Source organism: Python bivittatus, unplaced genomic scaffold (assembly GCF_059951505.1).
Source record: "Python bivittatus isolate LINGU-HERP-01145 unplaced genomic scaffold, Pbiv_v1 ctg000330_np1212, whole genome shotgun sequence".
Taxonomy (NCBI): domain Eukaryota; kingdom Metazoa; phylum Chordata; class Lepidosauria; order Squamata; family Pythonidae; genus Python; species Python bivittatus.
Window position 1 is genome coordinate 33058554 of NW_028277058.1, and position 27900 is coordinate 33086453.

At 38.4% G+C, this 27900-nt stretch overlaps 1 protein-coding gene across 2 annotated transcripts in view; it reads left to right on the forward strand.

Moving 5' to 3' along the window:
- The first annotated feature begins 834 nt into the window (after positions 1-834).
- LOC103060133 (retinoic acid-induced protein 3) overlaps positions 835-27900 on the forward strand; it is a 28928-nt gene continuing 1862 nt past the window's right edge. The window contains exons 1-4 of one of the 2 annotated variants that reach the window (XM_007423207.3): positions 835-1152; positions 21150-21303; positions 24473-25432; positions 27108-27157. In XM_007423207.3, coding sequence (XP_007423269.1) covers positions 24505-25432; positions 27108-27157 — 978 coding nt within the window. In that variant the 5' untranslated portion in view covers positions 835-1152; positions 21150-21303; positions 24473-24504. Of the gene's footprint in view, positions 1153-3277; positions 3393-21149; positions 21304-24472; positions 25433-27107; positions 27158-27900 lie in introns of those variants that run through there. The other variant, XM_088141941.1, reaches the window with a different exon arrangement.

A 27900-nucleotide genomic window follows, 5' to 3' on the forward strand; every position in this document is an offset into this window, starting at 1 on the left:
CTGTAGAAAAATCTGATTCTAGTACCCCAAACAATCGTTATTTCAGCAGTATAATTTGGGACAGCTATTTACATACCTGGAGTAAGAATTCTTTGCCCATCCATTGCAAATCGCCTAGGGATCTACCAGTAGTTTATGCTTCCCATAATCTGTTAGATTTTTACCTGTCTTTCATGAAAATTTATTTAATTTATTTAGAAATTTTTATGGCCACCTATCTTATGCAAGATAATACCAGGCAGCACACAGTAATATTAAATAAAAACAGAATAAGTAAAACAAACTAACTCCACAACAGCACCAAAATGACTTCTATATATTTAAAACTTCTCAGTATACATTTCCCCCCAAAACTTTATTGTATATTGATTCTTAAAAAAAAAGAAAAGAAAGAAAAATAAATACATTTAGTTTCCCATAGGCACTAAGTGGGAGCAAGTAAGCACCACTCCTCTCCTCCCACCCCAAAAAGTGGACTTTCAGAAAAGATTAGATTGAGACCTGTACATCTTTTAATTTCATTTATAGGCAGAAGTTATTGACCATCTTAAGTTCAGCACAGCTGTTGAGAGAACAGTATCTTAGCCGAACTTCTATCAATGTTATGTCCTGGCAAAAGATGGTCAAAGTATTTACATATATTCTGTTTTTTTGCAAACTCTTTTGCTGAGATATCTGTTGGTTAAATGCTGGAATGATACTTCAAGGTTAATAATTCCCAGATGCCTGAAGCCATAGAGCAAATTATGCAAACTGCCTTAAAAATGCTTGAGCAAATAAGATACTTTAACCTAGGCTAAAAAGGCATTCCAGAGACAAGATGCACCACAGAGCTTCTACAAAGCTTCCCATAGCAAAACAACACGGACCTGGGTTTCCTCTGAGGATTATAAGAGTCACTTGAGATTTGAAAATATTGTCTATTTAACTGCATTTTGCACAGGAAGAGCAATACGTAAAGAAGAAAACCATCTCTTTTTATATGAGCCAGTGTACTTTAACCAGATGAATGGATTTATTTCTTCCCTTCCTTCCTCTTATCTTTAAATGCGTGTCCTCCTAGGCTGTTTTGACATACGTTATATGGATTGTGCACTTGAAAGGCACATGTTGTTACACCCACATTCTTAATAGTGGCCCCACCTGCTAAAGGTATGTGTATTTTTTTGGCTAAAAATATTTCTTTTCTCCTGCTTCCAGTTTCAGTGCTAAGAAATTGCTTCTCTATGTGAACGAGTCACAGGATAGCCAACAAGCCTAAAGAGCCTTAAAAGACTTCTAGACAGACTAATAAATGGTACAATGAGGTTCATATTAATATCTGCATATAGGAGGTTTTTGTTGTGAGAATTCCTACAAACAAACATTGAAGGAAAAAAAGGATTCTATAGGGGAAATACTTTAGGAGTTGACACTGAAATAGCTCTATGTCAGTGTACAATAGATAGCCAGTTTATTAATTGATACAAGGATATCACATCCTGAGAAGGAATTTATTTCTCTTCAGGGAATATGGCTTTTGGTGAAAAAGAAAAGAAAACACCATCAACTGCTTTCTAAATGACTTGGAAGAGTTTAGAGACTGTATTAAAATTTAACTTCAAACTTCTTTCAGTTGAAGCACTTTCAAACAATGCTTTGAAAGCACTGAAGGCATTTTAACATGTGTTTAGAACTGATAAAAGAAAAGTTGCAGGGTGCTTTATGTACTTACTCCATGGAGAAAGAGAAAATAGAAACAAGCTGGACTGTCGCTGAATGTGACTGAAGTAGCACTAAACGGCCCAGTTTATGATTGACATCCTAGCCACAATTACTTGAAAGAAACCCCTTCCAAACAAGCAGGCATGTAATTTGGTGATAAAATCTTATTGCTTGCAATAGGATTGACATGTGCAGCATTTCCCCAGGATTCTTCATTGTGGTTTTTAATTTTCTTGTAGTATCACTGCAGCTACTCTCTTGATGACCTGGTGGGTGTACTTTGTAACTTGAATGATCAGTTTAACGAAATATATCAGGATGGGAGAGCTTCTTATGAGTTAGAGAGATATTCTAATCTAAACTATTTTCTTCAATATCTAAACATCCTCTGGGTTGCTCGCTCTCCAGAAGCAAAACCGGGCATTTATGGTTCTTTCAGAAGACAGTACGTTGCATTTCCCTTTTCATCAAAATATAGAATAATAGAGTTGGAAACGGTGTTGTGCCCAACAAGTCCAAATTGAGGCATCTAGACAGATTTAGGCCTAGCTCTGCACGAGCATGCCCAGTGAAGGGAGCCCACCATCTTTCTACATAGCTGGCTCCTCAGTCAAGCTCTGCTCACTCTTAAGGGATTTTTCTCCCAATGACATTTCTAATCCACCCTTTTGTGAAAGTCAGTTTGCTTTTGTCCTCCTTCCTCTCCATCCCTTTTCTTTGTAAGTCTTGACCAGTGGCATCTGTGGGATGGTTTATTTATTTATTGTACTTTTATCCCACCTTTATTATTTGATAAGTAACTCAAGGTGGCAAGCATACATAATATTCCTTCCTCTATGTATGTGACGAAAAAGTCAAGATGGTGGTACACCTATGTGATTGAAGCCCTGTCTCTTTTTTAAAAGCCTCTCCAGGGCCCCTCCTCTTGAGTTTTAGTTTGTAATTCTCAGGGTTATGTCTTTCTTCCTTCTGATATTTGTAAGCTGGTGTGCAACCTTTTCATGGGAAGAGTGGGGCAAAAGTGTGTTAAATAAATGCTGTCCAAGTACTCCTGCATAATTATAATGTAACACAGAAGATACCTCGCCTGGGGGGTAGAGTTGATCTCCCACCAGTCACCAGATTTGCTTTCAAACCCAGCTTTCTTGACAGTAAGGAACCATCCGTAACTTGACAGAATCTGGAGTAGTTTATTAAATGAACTTATTTGGTTTGACCTTTTCTTCTTCAGTGTAGGATTTAATTTGTGCCCGGACTGATTCAGATTTGGATAATACATCTGTTTTCAGTACCATGGCTCAATCATGTAATAAATGAGGGGTGTGATTGTTTATCTGGACTGAAGGCCATGTTTGGCAGTTGAGTGGTGTGCCAGGACTGCACTTGAAAAAATAAGGAGGAGGGGCAGGACAAAAGTTAAAACTGATTTGATGAGATTTATTTTTAAATTGAATTAAAATTCAATATACTGACTATGATTACTATCCTGCCATCAAACAATTATAATTTGGAGTTTTGGAGGTCTCTGCAGGCTACACCCAAAGCTTCTGTGGCTCCAGGTGGCCCTGGCATCTCAGATGTCCTTCTGTCATTGCAAAGGCCGTTTCCCTTGCCACTGGTGAACAATAGAAAGAAAGGTTAGGAGAGCTTTTAGAGAAGAGCAGAAGTGTTGAGCACCAGTATTTCTGGTAGGTTGTGAAAAGCTACTGCTTTGATTTTTTTAAAGGAGTAAGGGTTATTCAGAATATTGCTTCTTCTGTTTATGTCACTATCATGGAGACATTCCCAGCGTGTCTTCTATTCAGCTGAACAACTGTTCTTACAATCAACTCCTTTTCTTTCTCAGCATTATTCTTCTGTATGTCTCTATAATTATTCCTAGCTTTTCAAACATATTCAGTAATTATTTTTGCTAAATGCCATGTGTACGCTGCCTGCTGATATGATTTTTTTTTTTAAAAAGGGATAAGTTTAATTTTCAGGTCTTTTCTGCCTTTGTTCCTAGCTCCAAATTGTCAACTTGATTATACTAGCATGCAGTCCACTTGATTAAACCAGATGGTTTTGCTCCACTGATTTCAACAAGGCTTGATAAGCTTTAAAAATAACCAGACCAGTTGGCTGATCAGTGACTTGCTGTGTGAATAGAAGGCTTTTCCCACAAATATTCTGCCTGGAGGGCAAAGGTGGGCATATTTAATTCTGTCTCACAAGTTCTGAAAATTCTCATGATCCTACTTTCTAGGACTATCTGAGTGGATAGACCCTTGTCTTGGGAAAGGGGAATTAGTGGGATAGGGAGGGAAGTACAAACAAAGGGCTGACTGTGAAGCTCTTGTTTTTCAAAAGATCAATTTCAGAAGATGCGAGATGTGGCCCTCTTAAGATTCCATTTCATTGCAAACTGCCTGTTAGCCATTTGACCTGGCAGCAGAGCTGTTGTAGGGAGAGACTGTATCACTTTGCCAAGATTTTTAGGCTATTCTTTATCTACACAACTATGTGAGCTCTGATAAAGATTCCTTGGTTTCTCTGAAGCTGTTCTTGCATTCCACTTGATGCTGTTCTGAGAGTTGGCAGAATATTCCTGAAGGCCTGCCAGGAGGTGGCACCTTGATATGGCTACAGGGATTGATTAAGCAGAGGTGATCAGCCTGTGCCATATTTATTAGACTGTGAGCTATTGAGTAACTGTCATAGGATCTGCTGTTGTATTAGTGTCATTATTATTTATCCAGACAGTAGGGTGTTGCTTTAAAGTTCCTGTTTATCACTGACATTTTAATGTTTATATTATTATATGGACATTTATTGTTTACTGATTATACTATTGTTGTAAGCCCACCATGAATCAGAATGAAATTGATGGAATAAACCGTAGATAGGAGGATGGATGGATGGAGGCTGCAAACAGTGCCTCCAAGAGATGCCACCCTAACTTTTAAAATTACAAAATAAGTTCCAAAATATATTTGTTAAACCTATGATCTTTTAAACACAGGATTTTGAGGTTAAAACAAGTCCCCACCCCATTCCTCAAAACTGAAAAATGTAGCCCTAGCTGTTCTGACAATGCCTGGCTCTGGTTTAAAGAATATGCTTGTCTCCTAAAGTTATGCAGTTAAATGTAGGGCTGGCATCTGCCCAGTCAAACAAAGTGTGGCCAATTGGACAAGAGTAAGGAAGGATGTAAAAGTATAAGTTTAGGGTGAAGGAGGGAAACGAGGGAACAAAGCACTGAAACTGGAAAATGAAGAGTACTTAGAAAGTTAACAAGAAAACTGGCTGTTGTTTTCCATCCTAAGTTGTCTTAAGCCCTTTTGAGTAGATGGTCTGTACCACTTCCTTCCAAGCTAGTGACAGCCATATAGGAGATGATAGATATAGCTAGATGATTGATTAGATTGCTGTGGGTGCTTTTTTCTACAGGCTCCATTTCATAAAAGCAGGAAGTATCTCTTAATAAGGCAAACCTGCATGGCAGCCAAAGCTGTTTCTCTACCCTGCTGCTTCTGGCTATTCCTAAAGCCAACTTTAACGATTCTCTGAAATGGTTAAACTCCAGCCACCATAGGTCCTGACCGGTCATGGTGATTTTACGCCCGCCCATCCATTCTTAGCTTTTGGGCCATACAAAAACAGGCGGCAGGCCAGATTTGGCCCATGGGCTATAGTTTGCCCACCCCTGGTCTAAATCATTATTTGTTTCTATACAATTTATTACAGAATCCATAATTGGCTGAATTCACATAAAATAAAATAATAAACTATGGTTTATAAACAACAAAGGGCCAGGTTCCTTCAAATTGCTAAGCCACAAACAAGAGGATCATCCTAGTTTTGCATATTATATGAACCCAGTCAAAAACTGCTTAGTTTTTTGTTAAGATAAAAGGCAGTAAGATTGAGATGGAAAGCAAGCTGTGCTGGGTAAGGTTGATTCTGGTCTTTGGAAACATGTTCTGCAACTGGAAGGTTCAAAAAAGTCCCTATGCAGCATCTTCTCCAAGGAGCAGTAGCAAGCTCCTTGCTTGATCAAATGGTTAATTCTGCAGCTTGGATAAATTTTCGGTAACAGCTTATTGACATTGTAGTGGCACAGATCCACACTGAGGTAGTGAGTCATTAGATACATTTTGGTGTATGTGATACTGCTGCCATGTGAACAGTTTCTATATAAGAAGGCTGCTTTAACTCATGTCCATGTGTTCATTATGCAATCTAGCTCAAGTTGAAGGAAGTACCTTGCCATCTTTCTATAGACCACCGTCTACTCTGGAAAAGTGGGATATACATATTTTAACTAATCATCTAAGCACCCACTTTCAATATATATTTTATTTTTTCCTGAATATTTTTTCTACAATTTGTAACACCTAATGCAACCCACTGTATTTCTGAATAGACTAGGAATGGCACCTCATCATAAAGCTGAACAAAATGGCTGCCTCTGGGAACAGGCGCTGTAATTTGAGAAATAGTGGCGAGAAGCTGGAAAAGAAGCTCCATGTGCCAAGAAACCTGTCCTCTACCCCTGTACTAATGTTCTGGACTCAAGTTTACTAGAACACATTGTCTGATAGCAACTTTTGAGAAATCTGTAACTGCCAATCCACTTAGCTTTTATATGTAGAATTTTTGATTGATTGACTGATTGATTACTTCAAATTATATGGCCTTCTACTCAACACATGACTCTGGGCGGCTAACAATCAATTTAAAAAAGTAACCATAAATAAGGAAACACACACATCATATTTGGAGTGACTCAGAAACAATCATGGCACCAAGACAGTCTCACCTGACAGCCTGGCCCATTGCCTGGGAGAAAAATCAGACATTCAGTGCCTTGTGAAAGGCCAGCAGGGTTTGGGCCATCTGAATCTGAGTGGGTATGCTGTTCTATAGGGCAGGTGCTGTGACAGAGAAAGGATGCTAACTGGATCCCATTAGATAACACTGTGTGATAGCACAATGCCCACTCTCAACTCTTTGAGATGGACAGAAGTTATTAGAAATAGGTGGTCCTGTAAATAACACTGTCATGAAGGGCTTTATGGGTGATAACCAGCACCTTGAAGTGCAGCTAGAAGCTCTCTGGGAACCACTGCAGTTCACAAAGTTGAGGTATTAAATGGGTGTGCTAAAGCACTCCTATAACCATGTGTGCTGTTGCATTCTGGACCAGCTGTAGTTTTTGAGTGGTCTTCAAGGGCAGCCCCATGTCAAGCACATTGTAATAATCCAGATGGGAGATGACCAAAGAATGAGTGACCATAAGTAAGGCCTCTTGGTCTAGGAACAGTTGCAGTTGGTTCACCAGATGGATCTGGGCAAAGCAAGAGCCTTGGAGGACTCCCACAGCTCTCTCTGGAGAGCGCTACTTCATTCAGAATCAAAATTGATAAGTCCCCACAACTGGAGGCTCCCAGGACTCACAGCCACTTGATCTTGCTAGGGTTGAACTTAAGGCTGTTCCTCCCCATCCAGACACTAAGAAAGAATCTTGATGGTGTTGCTTGGTTGGCCTAGAGTACAGATGCATAATTGTTCTTCCAGCAACAAAATGCCTTAGGATAGACCTGAACAGGCATACTATTTGACAGTCAGCCATGGAAGAACAATGTCAAAAATAGGCTCAGGTGTGTCTTCTAAAAGAGGCAGATGAAGTTCCCTCTTTGCTATTCCAGTTTGATCAAACTTTTGTCAAACATTACTTGTGTTTTGAACTGTTTCCCACTCTCCTATTAGAAGGTGACTAGGATTATTTGACACATCAAGAAAAATACCAGTTTTACAATATTTTCTGGGAGGTGATTTGGTTGATGAGTGATTTGAACTAGATTAGCAGCTCCAAAAAGGACACCTTTTTACCTCCCTAAGCTCTTGATATGTCTGTCATCTTGAACTGTTCACTGTCATGCATCTTCAGGAACTCACTGTTTCCAACTGAGCCACTTGTCAAAAGAAACATAGCAATTAGAGATTAGAGATCTCTGACAGTGATCATAAATCATGGTTTGCCAGTCACTTCTCATCAGTTTTAATGAATGTGCAACAGCCCTCCAGCTGATGTTAATCACTGCAACTAGAGCTTGATCTAATTGTCAGGAAACTGAGAAATCTCATTGTTGGCACACAGATGAGAAATTATTTCCTTTCCCTAACCTTTAGCTGCTGAATTAACTCTTATCCCTTGAAAAGAAAAAGAGATGTTGGAGCCACCAAAGAATTCAGTTAGGAATGCTGCAATCATCAGAAAGGTAAACTGAATATTAGTAAAAACAGCTACCTCAGGAAGAGGATAGAACCTCCAATCCAAATATTACAGCATGAGGTGCTCCTGTGCCAGCCAGCTATGCTGTGTTAAAGTCCCTGTTTTATTTCTCTTCTCCCTTGTTTTTCTTTCTTCCTCCTGGCCAGCAACACATGCTTAGCCACTGACCACCCTCTGTCCTGCATTCGGTTTCTCCTGAGTCTGTTAATATTTCCTGTAAGTGTTGATAGAACAGATTTGGTTGAATTAGATTTCACAACTGGAGAATAAGTTCATTGTCAGTATACTGGATAGAAACACTACAGAAAGCCGAATGATGCCTTTATGGTACAACTGAAATCATGACTACTTTTGAACTTTGTTCTGAGTACACACAGTGTTTGACACACACACTCTCTCTCTCTAAATTGAAAATACAAACCTTGATATGCTGAACAAATTACCATGGATAATCTGATTGACCTGTTAAATCATACTGAAATTTAGAATCAAATCAATTCATGTTATATGTTAGGAATTTGTTGAATTGGAACAGATGCACTTATTTTTTTTCTCCTAGCTGCCAAGGACCATTATGAGCACAACTGGTATTTCCACAAATGTTTTAATTTTATTTTTTAGATTTGTTAATTCTATGTAATAGTTTTATGCATCTTTTAAAGTCTGTTTTTATCAGAAAATTGGTATGATATTAAGTTTTGTTGGTTTGCCTTCAGATGTCTGTGAGATGATCCCCGAGGGCTCTCAGAGACAAAGAAAGTGGTATGGGGGCTGCATGAGATTATGGTCAATGTATTGACACACAGACGTGCTCACCTGCAGTTTTGATATCCCAGAAGGCATGTGGTGCTGCTTTATAGGACAGTCAGCCCTATCTTCATTTCTGACTCCTTTCCAACATGTTATTTGTATTGAGTTAGCCAGAGACAGTGAATATACTGTTCTTTTTCACACTGCAGCAAGTTGTCAGTTACACATTCATTCATCTCTCTCCTGCAGCCATTGCTTGTTCCCCTACACGTTTGCTTCTGTTTTATCAAAGAGGGGGAGGAATGCACAACTACACTGCTGTTTTTCTGTGGGCAGTGAATGAAGGAGCCAGAGAATATGATACAAACCCTGACATGAAGGCTACTCTTTTATATGGTTCAGCTTCTGTGCCTGGGGGTTTTCATATACAAGGAAGGAAGAATGAAAGATGGTTGACTTAGCTTTTGTCCTTTTCACAACCGTGGTTGGTTTTCTTTTTCCCTTGATTTTAAAGCATGATACCACAAAAGCAAGGATCAAGAACATACAATATCCTCTGCCCAGTCAAATAAATCATGTCATGGCTTACATGGTGGCTTGGTTCTCAGAACATGGTAGGGCCCTGGCTGGATTTCCCATCATCTGTAACTGATGTAATCCCACCTAAAGGCATATTGAATAATGTACACTATTTCATCATAGAATCATAGACTCATAAAATAGCAGAATTGTACAGTTTGGAAGAGTCACTATTCAGTGCAAAAATCCAAATTAGAGCATTCCCAACAAATGTCTATTCAGCCTCTTCTTAAACATACCCAGTGAAAGGGAGCCCATCACTTATCTCAGTGATGGGTTCCCCTGCCTATCTGTTCTCACCATGAAGACGTTTTTCCTAATTCTGCCCTCTTGTAATGTTATGCCATAACCTGCATAGTCTTCTTCTGTGCTCCACTTCCCTTAGCCAAACAATGCTGCTACTTTGAGTTCAAGGGCAGCAACAATCTACTGACCAATTCTTTAGTGCCTTAGTTTTTATGAGTAAAGATAAACCATTTAAATGCCCATGTAGGTTGGTTATCCTTGGGGCATGAAAGCCCTGAGATGGAGAAAGATTTCCTGAAGGACTCACCCTTAGTTTATCGTAATACTCTTGTACTTTCTGACAATAAACCTTCCTATATTTACAAAGTTAGAATGGATAAAATTATATAATTGCCAAGGGAGATCCTGATTATTTTATAGGAACCTGTAGATGTAGTAATATTGAAACAGTGAGAGAATATGTCCCATATTTTTATTTTTGGTTAACCTTTTCTTCCTGGAACTGTTGGAACTACTGGTCTTCCCCAAAGTGCTCAAAGGTTATAGTTTTATGGGCAGAGCAAACAAAATTATCTCCTGCTGGCTCCTGAAGAGGTACTAAAAAGAGTCACTGACCTTGATGAGGATTTGTCAGGATGCTCACATGACTGTATTCTATTCCAGAGTTTCTCTGCTTAGATTATTGTATAATAGAAGAAGGTGAATACCATCCACCTTTCTGTAAAAGAAGTACAGTACCAGTGAAATTCTGTACCAGGGCCAAACTAGGTACAGGAGAGAGCTAGAGCTCAGCAGAAAAACAGATGTGTCAGACACATGCCTAGCATGCAAATGGTTCCAAGTTCAATTCCTGGCATCTCGAAGTAGAAATAGAAAACCTCCCTCCTGGCATTGTGCCACTTCTTGACAACCATTTTCAGCTAATGGACCAATGATTTGACTTGATTTAAGGCAACTTCTTATGAACCTGTATCTGTCCCTATCTGCACTGATATCAAATAAGAGAAACCAAAGATGAGTACTGTTTTAAATCTTCTCCACCCCTGTTCCTGTAGCTTACCTGTTAGAGTTGGTTGCTGTTCCTCTTTCAGGCTCCAACACTGGAAGTGATCCGTACATAGTAAAAAAGAGGAGAAATGTCCTGAAAGGGTAAAGAGGCAGCTGGTGATGATGTAAGAATGAAGGCCCTGCATCTTTTTTTGTATATGGAGCAGACACATATAAAGAAAAATATAATTGAAACCATTACTTTTAGTTAAGCCTTCATTTTGGTAGAATACCCATTTTCCAAACATCATTGTTCATTTTTTTAAAAATCCAACCAAACTCAAAGGAAAAAAAAAATCTAAAGTATATCTGAAGTCTACTGAAGAAAAAGAACATTAGTTTTTATTGTTTACCCATTAATTATGGATTGTTTTTGTCATACATTAAGTGGTATAAGGATTGAGACATAGCTATATTTACTTAAATACATTTTATATTAATCACCCTCCCCCTCTATTCTTGATATGTTTTAATAGTTTTCTTTGTTAATTTCTAGAGGGTTTTGCCTGAAATTCCACAGTATCTGATGCACCTTTTTCCAACTGGGTACCCAAAACTAGCTGGGAATTCTGGCTCAAATAACTGGAATAGATCAGTCAAGGGATGGATGGTGTAGTGAATGTATACACATTGCTGTCTCAAATGCTGAATGTCACCATTATGGGAATGAAAGTAAAACTAAAGAAAATATGAAACATGAAAAAAATACTTTTCTTCAGTGTGGAATAGGTTGTCAGAGAAAGAAACAAAAAATTGCCCATGTTCTTGGTCCATTTAGAATCCATTAGAATATTGTAAGTGCTTGACACAACACTTCAGGAAATACTTTGTTATATTAGAAGGCACCTCATCTCTCCACTCAATCTTACACAATTACTTGTACTAGTAGAAAGTCATTTTTAGCAGCTTCTTAATGTTGGATTTGTGGGGAAAAAAATTCTGAGTGTATGATGCACATTTATCAGTAATAATTGCTGAAACTTTGCAATTAGATTAATACTTTTAGGATCAGATATGCAGTAAATCAGGTGGTTTTCATCACACAGGACAGCCTTCCCTAACCTGGTATTATGAGGCATTTGGTTGTATTTTCACCTGGAAGTGGGCAGCAGTTAAGTCCCCCCCCCCCCCCGCTTCCTCAGAGCAGAAGAAACATCTATGTGGTGCTTCAGAAGCTTAAACATTCTGTTGGGACAAAACCCACACAAAATTATTAAAAAACTATGTGTGTGTCCACCACAGAAATATCTTGTCTTGTACTCTCTTAGAATTGCTTGTCTCTCTCTGACCATGGAGACTGGATATAACTTTGCTATTTCTACCAGTTTGTAAGTGATGGGTACCCACCCTTTATATTATGCTGTTGGTCAACAGATTGCTTGGCCAAGCCCTATATAGCAGGAACCAGATTATTTTTCTGATGCATTCCTCTTTCATAAAAAAAGTTGAGTACAAAGGGAACCTAGCCTTGCCTGAAGAAGGCGGGGACTGAATCTGCAGGCAACACATGTAGTGTACAACTGGCAGTGTACAGCCTTTTCCTAGGACAAAAGATAAATGTTAATTGGTATGAACAGTCTGTTGCCCACTCAGAATTTGTACCTAAAGGAAAATTTCATATCTTGGAAATGAAGAGAAAATTTGCTTAAGATTTGCTATAATGACCTCAAGAAATTGCAAGTCATGTAGTCAAAGAATTCAAGGTAGAGATCTGTCAGCCCTCCAAGGTAGGTCAGGTCAAGAAACAGGCACAGCAGGGATTCCAGGAATGTTCTTTATTGTTACAAGGTAGATAACAGGATTTGAAAGCCTGTTCAAGTTTCCATCTTATAACAATCAAAATCAAGGCAGGATTATTTTGATTTTCTTTCTCACACTTTCCTTTTTCTTAGGACTGAGTAATATTTTCTCAAAGTTCTTCTCTTAATGGTTCACTTATTTCTTCCCTGTTCCCAAAGTCAGATTTAACTTCCTATATATGGTTTGAGGACTATCCTATGTAGAAGTTCTGATACCACAAAACACATAAGCATAGCATGATGATGTATGTAACTTAAGAAATCTTGATGGTAGTAGTGGGGAAGTTGAGAGAAATTCATACTGGATTGATTTGCTGACAGTTTTTAAAATGTTGTGTTCCTTAGAATAACTGTTCATCTTTCAAAGGCGTCTAATAGGGTGAAATAAACTGGTCCAACCTATTTTGGATTTTAGTTACACATGAAAATACGTGAGCAGAGGAGATGTAAGGGACTGGGAGGGAAGAGGAGGACAGAATAAGAAGGAACAGGAAAAATAGATAATGGGTTGCAGGAAGCTACGCAGCCATATTATAGTGGGAATGAGAATAATAGGATTCAAAAACTGAGGGCAGGAATGAAATAAGAATCCTAGAATAGTCCATAAGCAGCAGAAAAAGAAGTTTCTCTTAACTTCTCAGATTTATAATTTTTTTTCTTTCATGCTAGCAGGAGGAAACTCTAGGGCAAGAAAAGCAGAGGGGGACATGAAGGCCTCGCCTTCAGTTTACATCTCTATCCTTCAGCATAAAATTTAATGATTCATTTGGTGTTTATTCATTGAAAGGAGTGGTTCCTCAGTGTAAACATGTAGTAAAGAAGCAGTGACGGGTATATCAAAAGAGTTTCAAGTTCTGTCAGCTAGAAGAAGGGTGAAAGAAGGGCTCTTTGAAAAGGTGATATGTCTAATTGCCTAGAGAACACCACAGATACAAGTCTATGTAAGATTTGCTAAAATCTGAACTTGGTTTTCTTTCTCCCTAAATTCCGACTAAAAGAAATAAAAAGGGTGTTTCCTTAATGTCATTAAGGCATGTTTTATAAATAACTTAGCAGCAGAAATGAAAGAGGCATATTTGGTCACCAGCCAATTGGCCCCAAGCCCCTGTTTTGGTTGGATGCATTCCAGAGGGATGAACAGAGTCACTCCCCACATAGGTTGAAAACAGCCTTACACAATGTGTGCTCCACCAAGCCGGCACAACTGGCAGTTACAGTCTACCTTCCCTCTGCTCAACAAGAGGAGTCTTGAGCCCTTCTGGGCCCCCTTCTGTGATTGCTGAGCTGTGTTTTCTTTGGAAATGCATCAGATAAAGTCTCTTTTCTCTCTTATTCTCACCTCTCACTGCAGAGATCAATGTGCAAATTTATTTCTTAATTATTCAAGACATGTCATTATTCTGGAATGTATTAGTTGCTATTCTTACTGAGTCATTTCCCTATGAATACAGTCTAGATAATTTGAGACAGCTCATACATATGTACGTATGCATCATGCTATTCGCTTTTGGTAAACAAAGTAATGCAGAGCACCTCAAGCTTAACTTCTTTTGCAGTGGTGACTTGCTATTGCATTCAATCCCTCCTTACATCATTTACTAAGCATTCCATTTAATGACATGCATGCTTCACTTCCAATCAGCCTTGATAGGCAACTAAAACATTCCATGATTCAAGTCTGTTTACCTTATTACACACACACACATATGTAAAACATGTCTGATATTTACATGTTTCCCAATTACTTACTAAAGAACTAAAATCAGGTTTGCATAGCCAGCATAAAGCTCCAACGTACTCCCCAGATTTTTCTCATGGTCACTTTTTGTATCTGTTCACTCTGCCAAACACCTGCCTAGACACATTTAATAAACTAAGACCCCTTTCAGTTTGCATTCCCTTTTGCTGCTTTCCCTTTATATAGAGTAGTGTTTCTCAACCTTGGCAACTTTAAGATGTATGGACTTCAACTCCCAGAATTCCCTAGCCAGCCTTCCTTGGTTGAGAAACACTGGTATAGAGCAGGGTTCCTCAACCTTGGCAACTTTAAGACAGGTGGACCTCAGTTTCCAGAATTCCCCAGCCAGCAAGGCTGGCTGGGGAATTCTGGGAGTTGAAATCCACCCACCTTAAAGTTGCCAAGTTTGAGGAACTCCAGTATAGAGGAACAATAACAGCATCTGTCAATTGTCAGCACAGATGCAATCCTTGCACACTCATTAAACAAGTCACATAGACACTGGATAAGCAGATGGTATTGTCACATTTCTTACACCATCTACACCTGCAATCTTACCAGTTTTCAATGTTCTCACAGCATTTATGACTTCCTTTTCATCATTTCCTGTTTTGGCTACCAACATTTATGACATTCATTTCAGTTCTACTCTTTCAAATATCACTATCATTCCCTTAGAAATCTCTGAAATATCCCTTCCAATATTCTCTTACTTCAGTTTCACCCAATAATTTAATCACTTTTATTTTTAATTCCATCTGTTGTGATGCAAATTCCTTATTTAGCTGTCTTCACCCACTTCCAAAATATTTTTAAATTTTCATCAAAATCACTTTGTACTTTCTCTGTCTCTCTTAATTTTAACTGTTCACTCCTCTCTTTGATTACATTCTTTGAAGCTATATTTTTCTTTTTATATTTATACAGTATTAAACAGCAAGTTTCTCTTATCTTCATTTTTTGCAGCAATCATTCTCTGATCTGCATTCTTTTCTCTTTTAACCCCATGCATCCTTTTTCAGTCTTCCCATTAGCCCCCACTCTCCATTCATTCTACTAGGAAATCAATTTATCCTTTAATACTTGTTCATTCAGCCTCATAGTTTCTCTTCCTCCAGGCATTCCACTTTCACTCTAGTTATTTTTTTCTTTCCTTTTCTTCCATATCTATTTCCCCCCCAAGGTCCACTCTTAACATTACGAAAAATGGTCTGCTCCACATTCAGAACATCTCATCACCTTACTATCCCTCATAAATTCTCTCAATCTTTCATCATAAACAATCACATCAATCATGCTTCCAGATGTATATTCATTCTTTTGCCATGGGTATGTTGACATGCTTAAGCTATGTATTTGAAAGAAACAGATCTTTTTCTAAGCAGATACGTAGTTAGCAATCACCATTTTGATTTATTCTTCTTTCATTCAATCAGTTCCACCTCATCTCTTTCCCACCCATCCAATCATGTCATCTAACTTTTTGCCACAGATCACATTCATCTGGAATGGTGTGCATTTTTTTCCCCCAGACTCTTCTCTGGATCTTAACTATCATCAACTTATCAATCCCTACTTTCAGGTATGTGCATAACAAATTAGATGGCACCAATTCATATTTTATGATATACATTTTATCGCTTTCTTTCATAATTAAACCTACCTTACATTTAAGTACATAGAAGTGTACTAATTAACTGTACTTAACAAAATCAGACCACCTTCATTCAGTTCTATTACAAGCTTCTCCTTTTTCTTAATTTCACAGAAACCCAACCTATCAGTTTTTCTTTTATCCATTTCATTAGTTAATTCATGCTCTTTACCATTTATTCTTCTTATATTCCAAGTCATACCCTTCCATATGCCATAGTAGATATCGACCTCTGCTACTCATCATGATTTTGTTCAATTAAGACTTTCACATAACATTTTTAATAACAGAGAGAAAGTATAAATTAAGTTACCAGCCTTGATCATACCTGTGTCACATGCAGCATCTCCTGCTAATTATAAAGTCAGGTCAGGTTGTTTGGGATATTTTAGTCAGTATGCAACAACTGCAACTGCAACCCAAACCCAGTTTTACCCCAAACATGCTTATGCTATCCTATGCAAGCTAGTATCTCTAATCTAGAGACTACCTTGTAAGCCAACATATTGCTGCCTGCATCCCACCAACTAGGAGGAATATGGAGTGTACTGACATATATGTACGGTATGTAGCAAGCTATTTGTTTTTTTAAAAAATTGAAAATAGCGTTTGGGAGCAACCCTAATGAAGTTGGGACCACAGAGAATAGGAAGAGGATTTAATGTTTCTCCTGCATTATTGCTGCTGATTTGGGAGGAAATATGCCTTTGGTAAGGTTCTAGAGCAAGGGTTGTGCATCTGTTAAAAAGCTTTCAGATTTTAGGTTGTCTTTGCTGAGTTGAGCTTGATTTCTGGTGACTTTATGAACATGTCCATGTAATTTTTGGCATGAATATGGATGATTTGCCATTACTTTCTTCCAGGATGTTTTCCAACTTCCCAGGCTAGCCCAAAGTGTTACTATTTCTTAGAGGTCTTCCATCCAAGAATTAGCTGGTTCCAACTAAGGTTAATTAACCCCTTCCACCTAGCTGGGCACAGTATTTGTAAAGACTTATTAATAAAGAATTCATTTATTAAACAATCAATAATTCCTGTTGCATTTCTTCACATAAAACATTCATTATTTCAGCCATTGAAGTCATGTTTCATCTGAAGAAATCCTCGCCAGGCTAGGATGTTTCTTTGGCTGAGGCGATCAGGTGAGCAATTTGTTTCAGGAAGCTTTAAGGAAGAAAGCTGAGATAAATTTTGTTGGTGATTTCAATTAGCATTGCAACGTGGCTAGACATAAGGCAGATATCTTTTTTAGACTGCAGACATTTTAGGGGAGAGAAAGATTATTGATTTTGTGCACAGAGAAATAATTTATTCCTCAGTTTATCTTCAGCAAAATGTACCACCCAGAGTATCCATCAATACAGTAACATTAAAAACTATCTCCCTTCACACAACATTGTTTTGAAAGCTAAGTCAGAAATGCTTTTAGCAGCCAATAATTTTAAAAATACATACTTGGAATACTAAAAAATATTAATAATTTGATTACAGTATAAAAATACAGTATTAAGAACCTAACAAGGTTGGTTACTGACTTAAGTCATCAAAGTCACAGACCTGTTCTAATTATAACGCATTTTTTAACCCAGTGTCACTATTTGCTTTTAAGAACATTATCAGCTATGCTTTTCATCAAACCCAGAGTTTACAGGAAAATAATATTTGTCATTCAGTTTATTGTCCTAATTATATTTAAATAACAAAGCTAGCTAAGCTAGTCCATTGTGATGGTGGAAAATCTCAGTTAGGCAATACTTTTATTGGGAACAATAAAAATACACTAAAGGGATGTGTAAGCTTTTGAGCTTCCTGAAAGTTTTCATGAGGTATTTTGTATTGCCTGACCCAGTAAAGAAATGTAGACAATTTGAAAACTTATATAAATTTTGGATGAATTTTCTGTGTCCCAATTATGTCTGCCTTCCAAAAATGAGCCAATAATTCTGCAGTTGTGATCCACATGCCCTTATAAGATACAGCTGTAACTATTAACTTTGAGGGTTGAGAAGGAAACCACATTTTAATCCACTGTGTTTAGCAGGAGTAAGCCCGACTAAACACAGTGGAATTAAACACTGTGTTTAAACACTAAACACAGTGAGGACCTGCTCATGGTCACTCATGCCTTAGTCACCTCTTACTTAATGTGCTCTACATGGAGTTGTCCTTGAAGACCTCCAGAAGCTGCAATTGGTCCAGAATGTGGTAGGTTCTTATTATGCCCTTGTGACACCTCTACTCTGCAAGCTGCACTGGCTTCTACTAGACTTCTGGGCGCAATTCAAGTTGCTGGTTATCATCTATAAAGACTACATGGTGTAGGACTGGGTTATTTGTGATACTGCCTACTCCCAAATGTACCCGTCCCACATGCTCTGATAGGAAGGGAATATTTGGGTCCCTTCCTTGGAACAATGTTATCTTATGGGTCCCAGGAGGCCAGCCTTCTCAGTGGGGTTTCCTGCCCTTTGAAACCATCTTTTCCCTGACATATACAGGAAAATAATATTTACAGGTACAATATTTACAAAGGTATTTCCCACATACCCTGTAATGGTATGTGGGAAATACCTTGGGAGATGGGGTGAAGAAATGCTGCCTAGCAAATCATCAGATAAGAGACAGCATAGCCTGCAGCTGCATGTTGATTAGAACAAGAAGCTTAGGAGGGACCTACCTTAAGTTCTTGGGCTCTAAAGGTGATGGTGGGAAAATTGTACTTTCAGACTTGCAAGATTCTGTTAATGTAGCTTTACAATAAAGTAGAATTAGTTCATCTGGTTGTATTTCCTGTCTGGTCTACCTGGTAAGGCTTACAGCTTGCCCCAACCCTGCAGACCTTTAGGAAGGCAGTTAAGACCTGGTTCTTTCCTTGAGCCTTTGGGTTACAATAAGTAGAATCCCCAATCTTAAGAGTCATAGCAGATTCAGTTGTGTCTACCATTTACCTGTTTATTTGCTTTTAATGATATGTTTATTTTGCATTGTTGGTCTAGTTCTCCTTTTGCATGCTGTCTAGAGTCACATTGTCTGGATGGCCATATAAATACAATAAACAAACAAACAAACATTCTTCTGATTGAGTGGACATGTATTTAACTGTAAGTTTGGGGCTTCAATAAATTCTGTATTTGGACTTGTTCTGTGACACTTTCTTCCCCTGAGACAAAAACTGCCAAATCGTTTCAATACCCTCATTTTCAGACATTATCAATTTACTTGAAAATAGATATTTTGCACATATAAGCCATGTTAATCATATTTAGCAATGCAAGGGAGATAAAGGAATGAATGACATTTGCGACAAATTATTGTAAAAGCATCTGAGAGATTGAAGCGTGCTCCTGATTAGCCCCCCCCCCCCCCCCGCCCTCCGAGTATGACCATGCTCGTTGCTGGGGCTTTGGGAGATATTCAGTGAAAGATTTACCAGAAGTTCTAATCAACTTTTAGTTTGTCATCCTAGCAAGCTAGAGTCCAGCATTTCCACAACCACCCCTGCTATTATCGTGGGCTGTCTCTCCCCAACCATCTATTTGCAGTTATCTGGATGATTGCCACAAACTGGGTCCTCAAGGTTCAGATAGGATGCTGTTTAGGGGCCAGAGGGCTATAAGTGCTTTATCACTGCAATTTATATTCCACTGCTTTCCAAAAAGTCTCTAAGCGGCTTACAAATAATACAAAATAATACAAAAATAAAATAAAAATATTTTTGTATTATTTGTAAGCGGTTTAGAGACTTATATATAATGATAAGGAAAACATAGTGACACTGTAGCACCAGTAACAACAATAAACCTTCCTGTCCATTAACACACAAAGGAAAACAACCCTAACCACAAACTGCTGGGGGGGGGACCCACTTTATTACTGTATCAACCCCCCCAAGCTTTCTAGAACAACCAGTGTCTTAGCAGCTTAGTTAGACTATGCATCTTCTTTTGAAATATCATAAGACTTGAGTAGATACTCAGATTAGGAAGATATTATTATGAATCTATAGCCCAGTGTTTCTCAACCTTGGCAGCTTGAAGATGCATGGACTTCAACTCCCAGCATGCTGGCTGGGGAATTCTGGGACTTGAAGTCCACACATCTTCAAGTTGCCAAGGTTGAGAAACACTACTATAACCAAACTCTATCTAATCAAAAGTTAGGTAGATTTCAACCCCTTCCATTAACTCATAGGTGAAAAAATGCCAAAGGTAAAACCGTTGGTTCTCCTCTATTTTGTATTCTGAGTGAGAATTGGGAAAGGACATGTGCTCTAACAATAACAAAATGCCATTTGCAAATCAGAAAGAGCCTGTGTCAAAAACCTAGAATTGCAAATGTAAAGACCTGCATTCTAAGGCCAGATTTCACACAAGGAGCCTGCTTTTGACACAACAATGTATCATGAATTTCACAGCCTGTCTTGGAGGCCACCTGCCCTTTCCGCATTGCCATATTATGTACAACAGCATAGTCAGTTGTGCTGATTTTGACCATGATAAATAAAGTATTCCAATACAGGGTATAGAAGTATCTGTGGATATACAGTACATCCTCTGTATATTTTCTCTTAGATGATCTGGAGGGCTAAACAAGCAATCTACCTGAAGAAGAAAAGCAAGAGAGCCCGTTTGGTTGAGAGCCAGTGTGGTCTATAGTTAAGGCACCAGGCTAGAAAGCAGGAGACTGTGAGTTCTAGTTCCGCTTTAGGCATGAAAGCCAGCTGGGTGACTTTGGGCTACTTGCTCTTTCTCAGCCCAACTCACCTCACAGGGTTATTGTTGTGGGGAAAATAGGAGGAGGAAGGAGTATTAGGTATGTTTGCTACCTTGAGTTATTTATAAAAATAATAAAGTCGGGATTACAAAAATCTAAAAACAAACAAGCAAACAAACAAAAAGAATCCATACCCCACATTTGTTTAGGGAAACAAGACCAGGAAATTTCTGAAAAATTTCAAGTATGAAAGTATGATCAACTTCTGCTCCAAGACTACTGAGTACAATGGAGAAAGCAGGAACCCACTAGACATGGTCAGTTTTGTACACAAAAATAATACACAAAGGTACTATCTAGGGCTGGGGATCTCCTTGCCCCACACCTCTAGGTTTCTCAAGCCCTACGTTGTACAAATTATTGGCTGACTGGATAAAAGGCAATAGAATCTGTTGAGAGGTGAGCCAGTCAAAGATTCCTTCCCCACCCAGCCATCGGACTGACTATCCAGTTGACGTCAGAAATTTGACTTCATCTCCTGGCACTAGAATGTTATATTTATAACAGCACCAGGAGTAGTGGAACTGGAATAGGCGTGCCCAATTCCCTTATCCCCCCTTTTTTCTTTATTTCCTTTTAAAGCTTCCCAAGAGAGGGTGAGAGCAATTCTGTGCTTGTCCATGCAGGGAGAGAAAAGCAGCAAGAGCAGAGATTATTTTTCAAGTTGGCAGAGCAGGCACTTTCCTCTGCTGTTGAAGACAACTCTTCTTCTCTTCTGAACCAGAACACAGTCAAGGTAAATTGATGCCAAAGTTATTGTGATGGGACTACTAGGGCACTAACGCTGGTGGTGACAGGAACAATAAAGGTGGCTCTCTCTCAACCTTACCAAAGAAATTTTGTTATGTTGCCATCTTTACCTGATATACCTGATTTAATAGAGGATGTAGTATCAGGATCAGCAAAGTTTTTAAGAACTTTCCAGATTTCAGCTTCTGAAAACCATCTTAGACTACTGTAAGGATTAATGGATAGAACAGAATATTGTTCTAGGGAGAGGCAGGGATTCAATCCAGGCTCAGCATGGGGTTTTCTATGGGTGATATTTAACCAGTTACAACATTCTCTGTTTTACCTTCAGTTTATATGATTATTGGGAAGGTAAAATACCCTATTGTTCAGAAACATTTCACTGAGTAGCTTGGATGAAGAGAAGAAAGGGAAGGGGAGGAGATCTTTTCTAATGGAGAAATCTTTATATTCATATAACTTTGTAGTATTCATTGAAGCTTGGGTCTTTCACAGTCATTTTATTTGTTTATGTTTACTTTTCTTTTCTAAATAAATATGCACAAAATGATTTACAAGAAAAAAATCACATCTGGGAGCACAGATCATCAGTCTCAAGTCAGGAGGTGTTCAGAGTAACACCTATTTGGGGAGATCTACATTTGCCAAAAGGTTTCCAAACAAAACTCTCTATGGCTTGGGCGCCTGATACCTTTGGGACCATCTTTTCCAGGTAGAAGGCTACACAATCTGGCAAGGAAAAGATGTGGCAGGTACCTGCCCCTAGAAAGATTTGGGGGTGGGAACCCAGAAAACAGCATTCTTAGTGGCAGCCTCCTCTCTGTGAACAGCTTCCTCTTAGAGGTTAAACTAGCCCCCTCCTTTTCTTTCATCCTTTAGAAAGCAGGAGAAGACTTTCCTCTTCCACAGGACTTTTGAAGAGTGAATTTTATGGAAGACAGCAGATTCCCCTCGCCAACCCCCACCCAAGATTTTAAGATTTAATGTTTCAAACGTTTTCAGTTTTGTGGATTGTTCAATGTACCATTGTTAGCCACCTTCAGTCATTCAAAGAGGTGGCATACAAACAGTTGTAATAGTAAATAAATAGTCTCTTTGTTGCCATCTAGTGGCCACCAGGATTTTTATAGCTCAGATCAGGGTTTCTCTACCTTGGCCACTTGAAGATGTGTGGACTTGAACTCCCAGAATTCTGGGAGTTGAAGTCCACACATCTTCATGTGGCCAAGGTAGAGAAACATTGGCTCAGATCTTGAGGGTGGGGGAGCAGTATAGCCACTGCTTTGCTTCTGTTAACCAGTTTACATTCTACCAATTTAAGGCAGGAATTAAACCATGCTCCTTTAAAAAAAAAATAGGGGTAAAAAAGAACCATAGTTTATGGATTGATAATGTGATATTAATATAAGAAGGTTGGGCTGTGACTTTGGAAAGGATTTGCATGAAGGGGGACTGGGTAATATTATTTTTGTTATCTATATTAGCTTTCTCAGATCTGTTAGGTTTGGGCCACAGAAGTCAGTAGGAGATCACATCTCCGTTTGTCAGTGGATTGCTGCTGAAGTTCAAGATGGTAGAAATTCAGATGCAGTTAAAAAAATCAAGATGGCGGAAATTCAGAAGGGGTTAAAAAAATCAAGATGGCAGCCATGACCACGTGATCAAAGCCCCACACATTTTGTCCAAGGGTCACATGCAATTACACCTGCCATTTTGATATTATTATTTTTTTAGTAAATTTTTTATTTTTTACAACAAACACAAACAAACAATAGCATAAAAAGCATAAAAAACCATTTTCCATTTTAAACCGTGTGTCAGCCAGTTACCAATCATTTGTGCCATCCTTTCATAGTCTTCACTCATCATTTATATAAAGTCTCATGTCATCTATCCAACACATATTTATATATTTATCAGTTATCAATTATTATTCATTTGTTACTAATCTATGACACCAGCTTTCATAATAAGATTTATATCATTTTTATCCATTGATTATATATATATATATATATATATATATATATAGCAATTTATATCAGTTTGTCAAGTTTCTATTATATAATTTGCTGATCTATTACATTACTATATCTTTTCATCCAACCATTGATAAAACAAATCCCATATCATATAGAATTGTTTGTCTTCTTGCTCTCTAATTTCAAATGTTAATTTACTCATCTCTGCACATTCCATAATTTTCTTAATGACTTCCTCCTGCATAGGTACTTTTTCATTTTTCCAATTTTTAGCAAATACAATTCTAGCCGCTGTCAAAACATTTACAATCAAATATTTCAGTTCTTTACTACATGTTTCAGGTATAATTCCTAATAGAAATGTCTCTGGTTTAAAGTCTATATGTTGTTTTGTCATTTTTTCCAACCATGTGTGGATTTTAATCCAATATCTTTTAGCTTCTGAGCATGTCCACCACATATGGTAATATGTACCGGGCTTCTGATGACACTTCCATTTTGATATTTTTGACCTCCCTCACAGGGGCATCTGTGGGCGTGGGATCAATTATGTCAAAATGGCAGGTGCCACCTTGTTCCTTTTATAAGCGTACTGCATGCATCTCATGCATGTAAAAAAGGGTGGGGCTTTGATCACTTAATCACACCTGCCATTTTTGTTATTCATCCACCCTGGATGTCCCTGCCCCTGCAGACATCCTTGTTCTCAGGGGTGCTGCTGCTGCTTCAGAAAAGAGATTATCATTTATAGGAAAGCCATGGAGTGTATGGATAGATTTATTCTTAAATTACAGAGAGCCTTGTAGTGTTTTCCTGCCAATTCTTCTGCTATGTAGAAAGAGATGGGCTATGTATACGGTGCCTTTTTATTGCAGTAAGGGCCTTTCATATGGGATCACTCCTAAATCTCAGCTTCTGGCTCATCTCCACCCATTACTGGATCAGATCCAGATGTTGCACCCCAGCACTGCTCCCAGTCAGAACAGATAACGTTGGGCTAAGCAAACCTGTGATCCAACTTGGGATCAGGTTGCTTCATATTTACATGTGAAGTAAATAAGAATTGTATCTATATGAATTATTTGATTCATTATACAGTTAAATGCCTGACCATTTAACTTGTTGTTTTTTTAACATATATTTATAATCCCAAATTTGTCTTATTTCCCACAGGTTTGCTTTTAAGATAAGCCACCTGAAGTGCCATGTCTACTACTGTACCTCCCCAAGGCTGTGGCAACATACCCAACGACTACTACTTCCTCTGTGATACCAATAATTATTGGGGGATTATTCTGGAAGTTCTGGCAGCAGTTGGTATAATTGTCACAGCCATCCTCATCCTTGTGCTTTTTCTTCTTACCTGTAAAGCCCAAGACAATACAAAACGTAGCCTGATCCCAGTCCAGTTCCTCTTCCTCTTAGGCACTCTAGGAATTTTTGGCCTCACATTTGCCTTTATCATCAGGCTCAATGAGCAAACTGCTCCCACACGTTTCTTCCTTTTTGGGGTCTTCTTTGCCCTCTGCTTTGCCTGTCTTCTGGCCCATGCCTTGGATCTCATCAAGTTGGTGAGAGGAAGAAGTCCATTTTCAGCACTAGTGTTGCTTATTATGGTCTTTGGTTTAACTATTGTACAAGTGATTATAGCCATACAATATGTAGCAGTCAATATCACAGCCTTGAAGGAAATGCGCAATGTGATGAATAAGGAAAGACGAAGAGACTTTGTTTTAATTCTCATCTATGTGCTTTCCTTGATGGCTCTCCTCTGCATAGTTTCCATGTTTGTGTTTTGTGGATCATACAAGAGGTGGAAGAGGCATGGTGTCCACATACTCCTCACAGCCTTGGTCTCCATAGGCATTTGGGTGGCATGGATTTCTATCCTGATACAAGGCATCAGTGCTTTAGGTGAACCATCACTTTGGAACGATCCTCTCCTTGGCATTGTTCTGATAGTAAATGGCTGGGCTTTCCTGATTCTGTATGCAATACCCGAACTCTGTGTCCTCCCTGCTCCACGGCAGCCTGGAGACTATCCTCTGGAGAACAGTTTTTGCCAGGCAAAAGGCATGAAAAAAACATACGGAATAGAAAATCAAGCTTATGCTCAGGAAGACAACGCACAAGGTAAGATAACAACTACTGCACCCCAATGAAAACCAAAGCCAGCTAGCTGAAAGAAAATGCTTAAAGCAAAAGATTAATAATATTATTCAAAACGTTAACATTATTGACAAATAACAAATTGATTAATCATTAAGCATTAGATCAACTACTGGATGTATTGATAATATTTAAGTACATATAACACCTGAGGCCTTTATTCTGCAGTGGATTGATTTGAGGTAATGATAATGATAATAAAAACAACAATAATGTAATAGCAATCATATATACTTTGATTCATCAAACAAATTCCATGATAACCAATTGTGTAAAGAAATAACTAAAAAGACACCATTCCTTACCAGAAGAAAATACCATTTTTACTATTTTTATTATACAACAAAAGCCACATTAAAATTGTATGCAAGAGTCCATCAATTAAAACTTATGATTACTGATTAACCAGCCAAGGTTTTAATTGAACAATTCACTAACTGAAATTTGAACTTTATTAAAAACTTCTCTGATAAAGCAATCTGCAGCCACAATTAATATTGATTTTATTTTATTATTTGTTGAACTGTCAGATCCTCTCAGTCTGAAAGAGTTTAACTGAACCTTTGTTAGTATGAAAAGATAAATTTGTGGCAGATAAACATTGTGACTTTGTCTAAATCTTTCATTTGTTTTAAGAAGGGTTAGATACCTGAAATTGTTCAGAAGCATCAGGTACAAGGATTTTCTTTTTAGTTTTTGCAAGGATCCTTCGCAAGGATTACTCATTCCCCTTATTTCAATACAACACAAGAATATCTTATGAGTTGCATACTCACAACATGAGCTGGACTAAATGAGGAAGATTTTAGATGTATATGCAAGCCCTGCCTCCAGACCTCCCATGGCCCTTAGAGCACTTCCATCCGACCATCAGTATTTACTATTCTTGCTATCAGATCCTCATAGTTGCACTCAAAATCAACATTCCAGCCTGCAATAGGCCCCCCAACCTCTTCATCATCTCACCCCATTTGATTTGCGGCAAGAGAGAGGGCAAAAAGGACACTTTTCACATTAGTTGGAAAGCACTGGGAGTTGGGGGTGAGTTGATGGCATGGCACTGTGGGGCAGGGAGGGGGAATCTCAGGAGCCGGAAGGTGGCATATCACTCATTTTGCCAAGTGGTCATACATTCTTTATAACTCTCTTTAAGAATAGGTGCCAAAAATATACAATGGGAATATAAAATGACCTTTCCCAACTTAGCGACCTCCAGGTGTGTTGAGACTGCACATTTCCAATGGACTGGGAATCGGGCGTCCACAGCAACAGTCACTGGCTTCAGAATGGCAGATGCTCTTTTGAAATGGTTGCAATGCATGCAATGGATGTTAAAAAGGATTTGATCGCTTGGTCATGCCTGTCATTTTGAAGCCAGAGACTGTCATTGTGGATGCCCATGGTGGGAATTCTGAAACCACAGTCCTAATATGTTATTTTTATTTGTTTCTTTGTTTATTTCTTTAAATTTATTAGCCACCCAACTTCAGTGGACATCTGGAGGGTGGCAGATTGGAAAAGGCTGGTATAAGTATTCACGCCACAGATTGTTATTTTGAACCAAAGTAAATTTACTTACTTATACTAATTCTAAAGCTCATTGTCTTTTTCACTCTTTGCATCTCTTTTGTGGTTCCAGAAGAAAATACTGGCTCATATGTCCCTTATTCAACTCATCTTCAACTGAAGGTAAATGAAACAACTTTCCTTTCATTAGGGAAATAAGGCACTATAATATAACCTCATCAACCAAGTGCTGTAGAAGGAAAGTTTAACATGTTTAGAAAGTTAGACATCTGGAAAAAAGGACCTGATGTTCATGTAATGACGTATTAGTTAATAAGCTGCTTTTGATAAATGATAACTAGTTGTGGCAATGTTCTTGTGCAGATGAAAAGAACAATTTCTTGGGCAGGAAAAGGTAAAGTGCTTATAAAATGCTTGATAAAATTTGATGCTGGGCCCTACTCTGATTTTGATTAGGATTACAATAACAAATATTACCCTCAGGATATGTTCAGGTGAAAAATGTGATTTCAGAGAGAGATGATATTTTTCCTAATTACCTTTCCTTATATCTAGGGCTATCAGGCAGATCTAGGCTTCAAAAACCTCGAAAACCACTAGATGGCAACTTAGTGTTGCTGTATCTTTTGGTCATCCAGATGTTTAGATGCCTAGATCTGGCAATCCTACCTGCCTTGTGGAGCTTTCTGTAGTCTGTATTAAGCTCAGCATTTTTGCTGTTGTCTTCAAAGTACCATACCAGCTAATTAACGTTTGCAGGGCAAGCATTTTGTTGGTGCTATGGAGGCTACTGAAGGCAACCTAAACCAAGTTAGAAAAAAGTCACCGAGACCTTTCCTATTCTTCATTGGAGTGGGGTTGGTGGAGAAAAGTCACTGTGCAAATGATAGATAGTGTCATTTCTT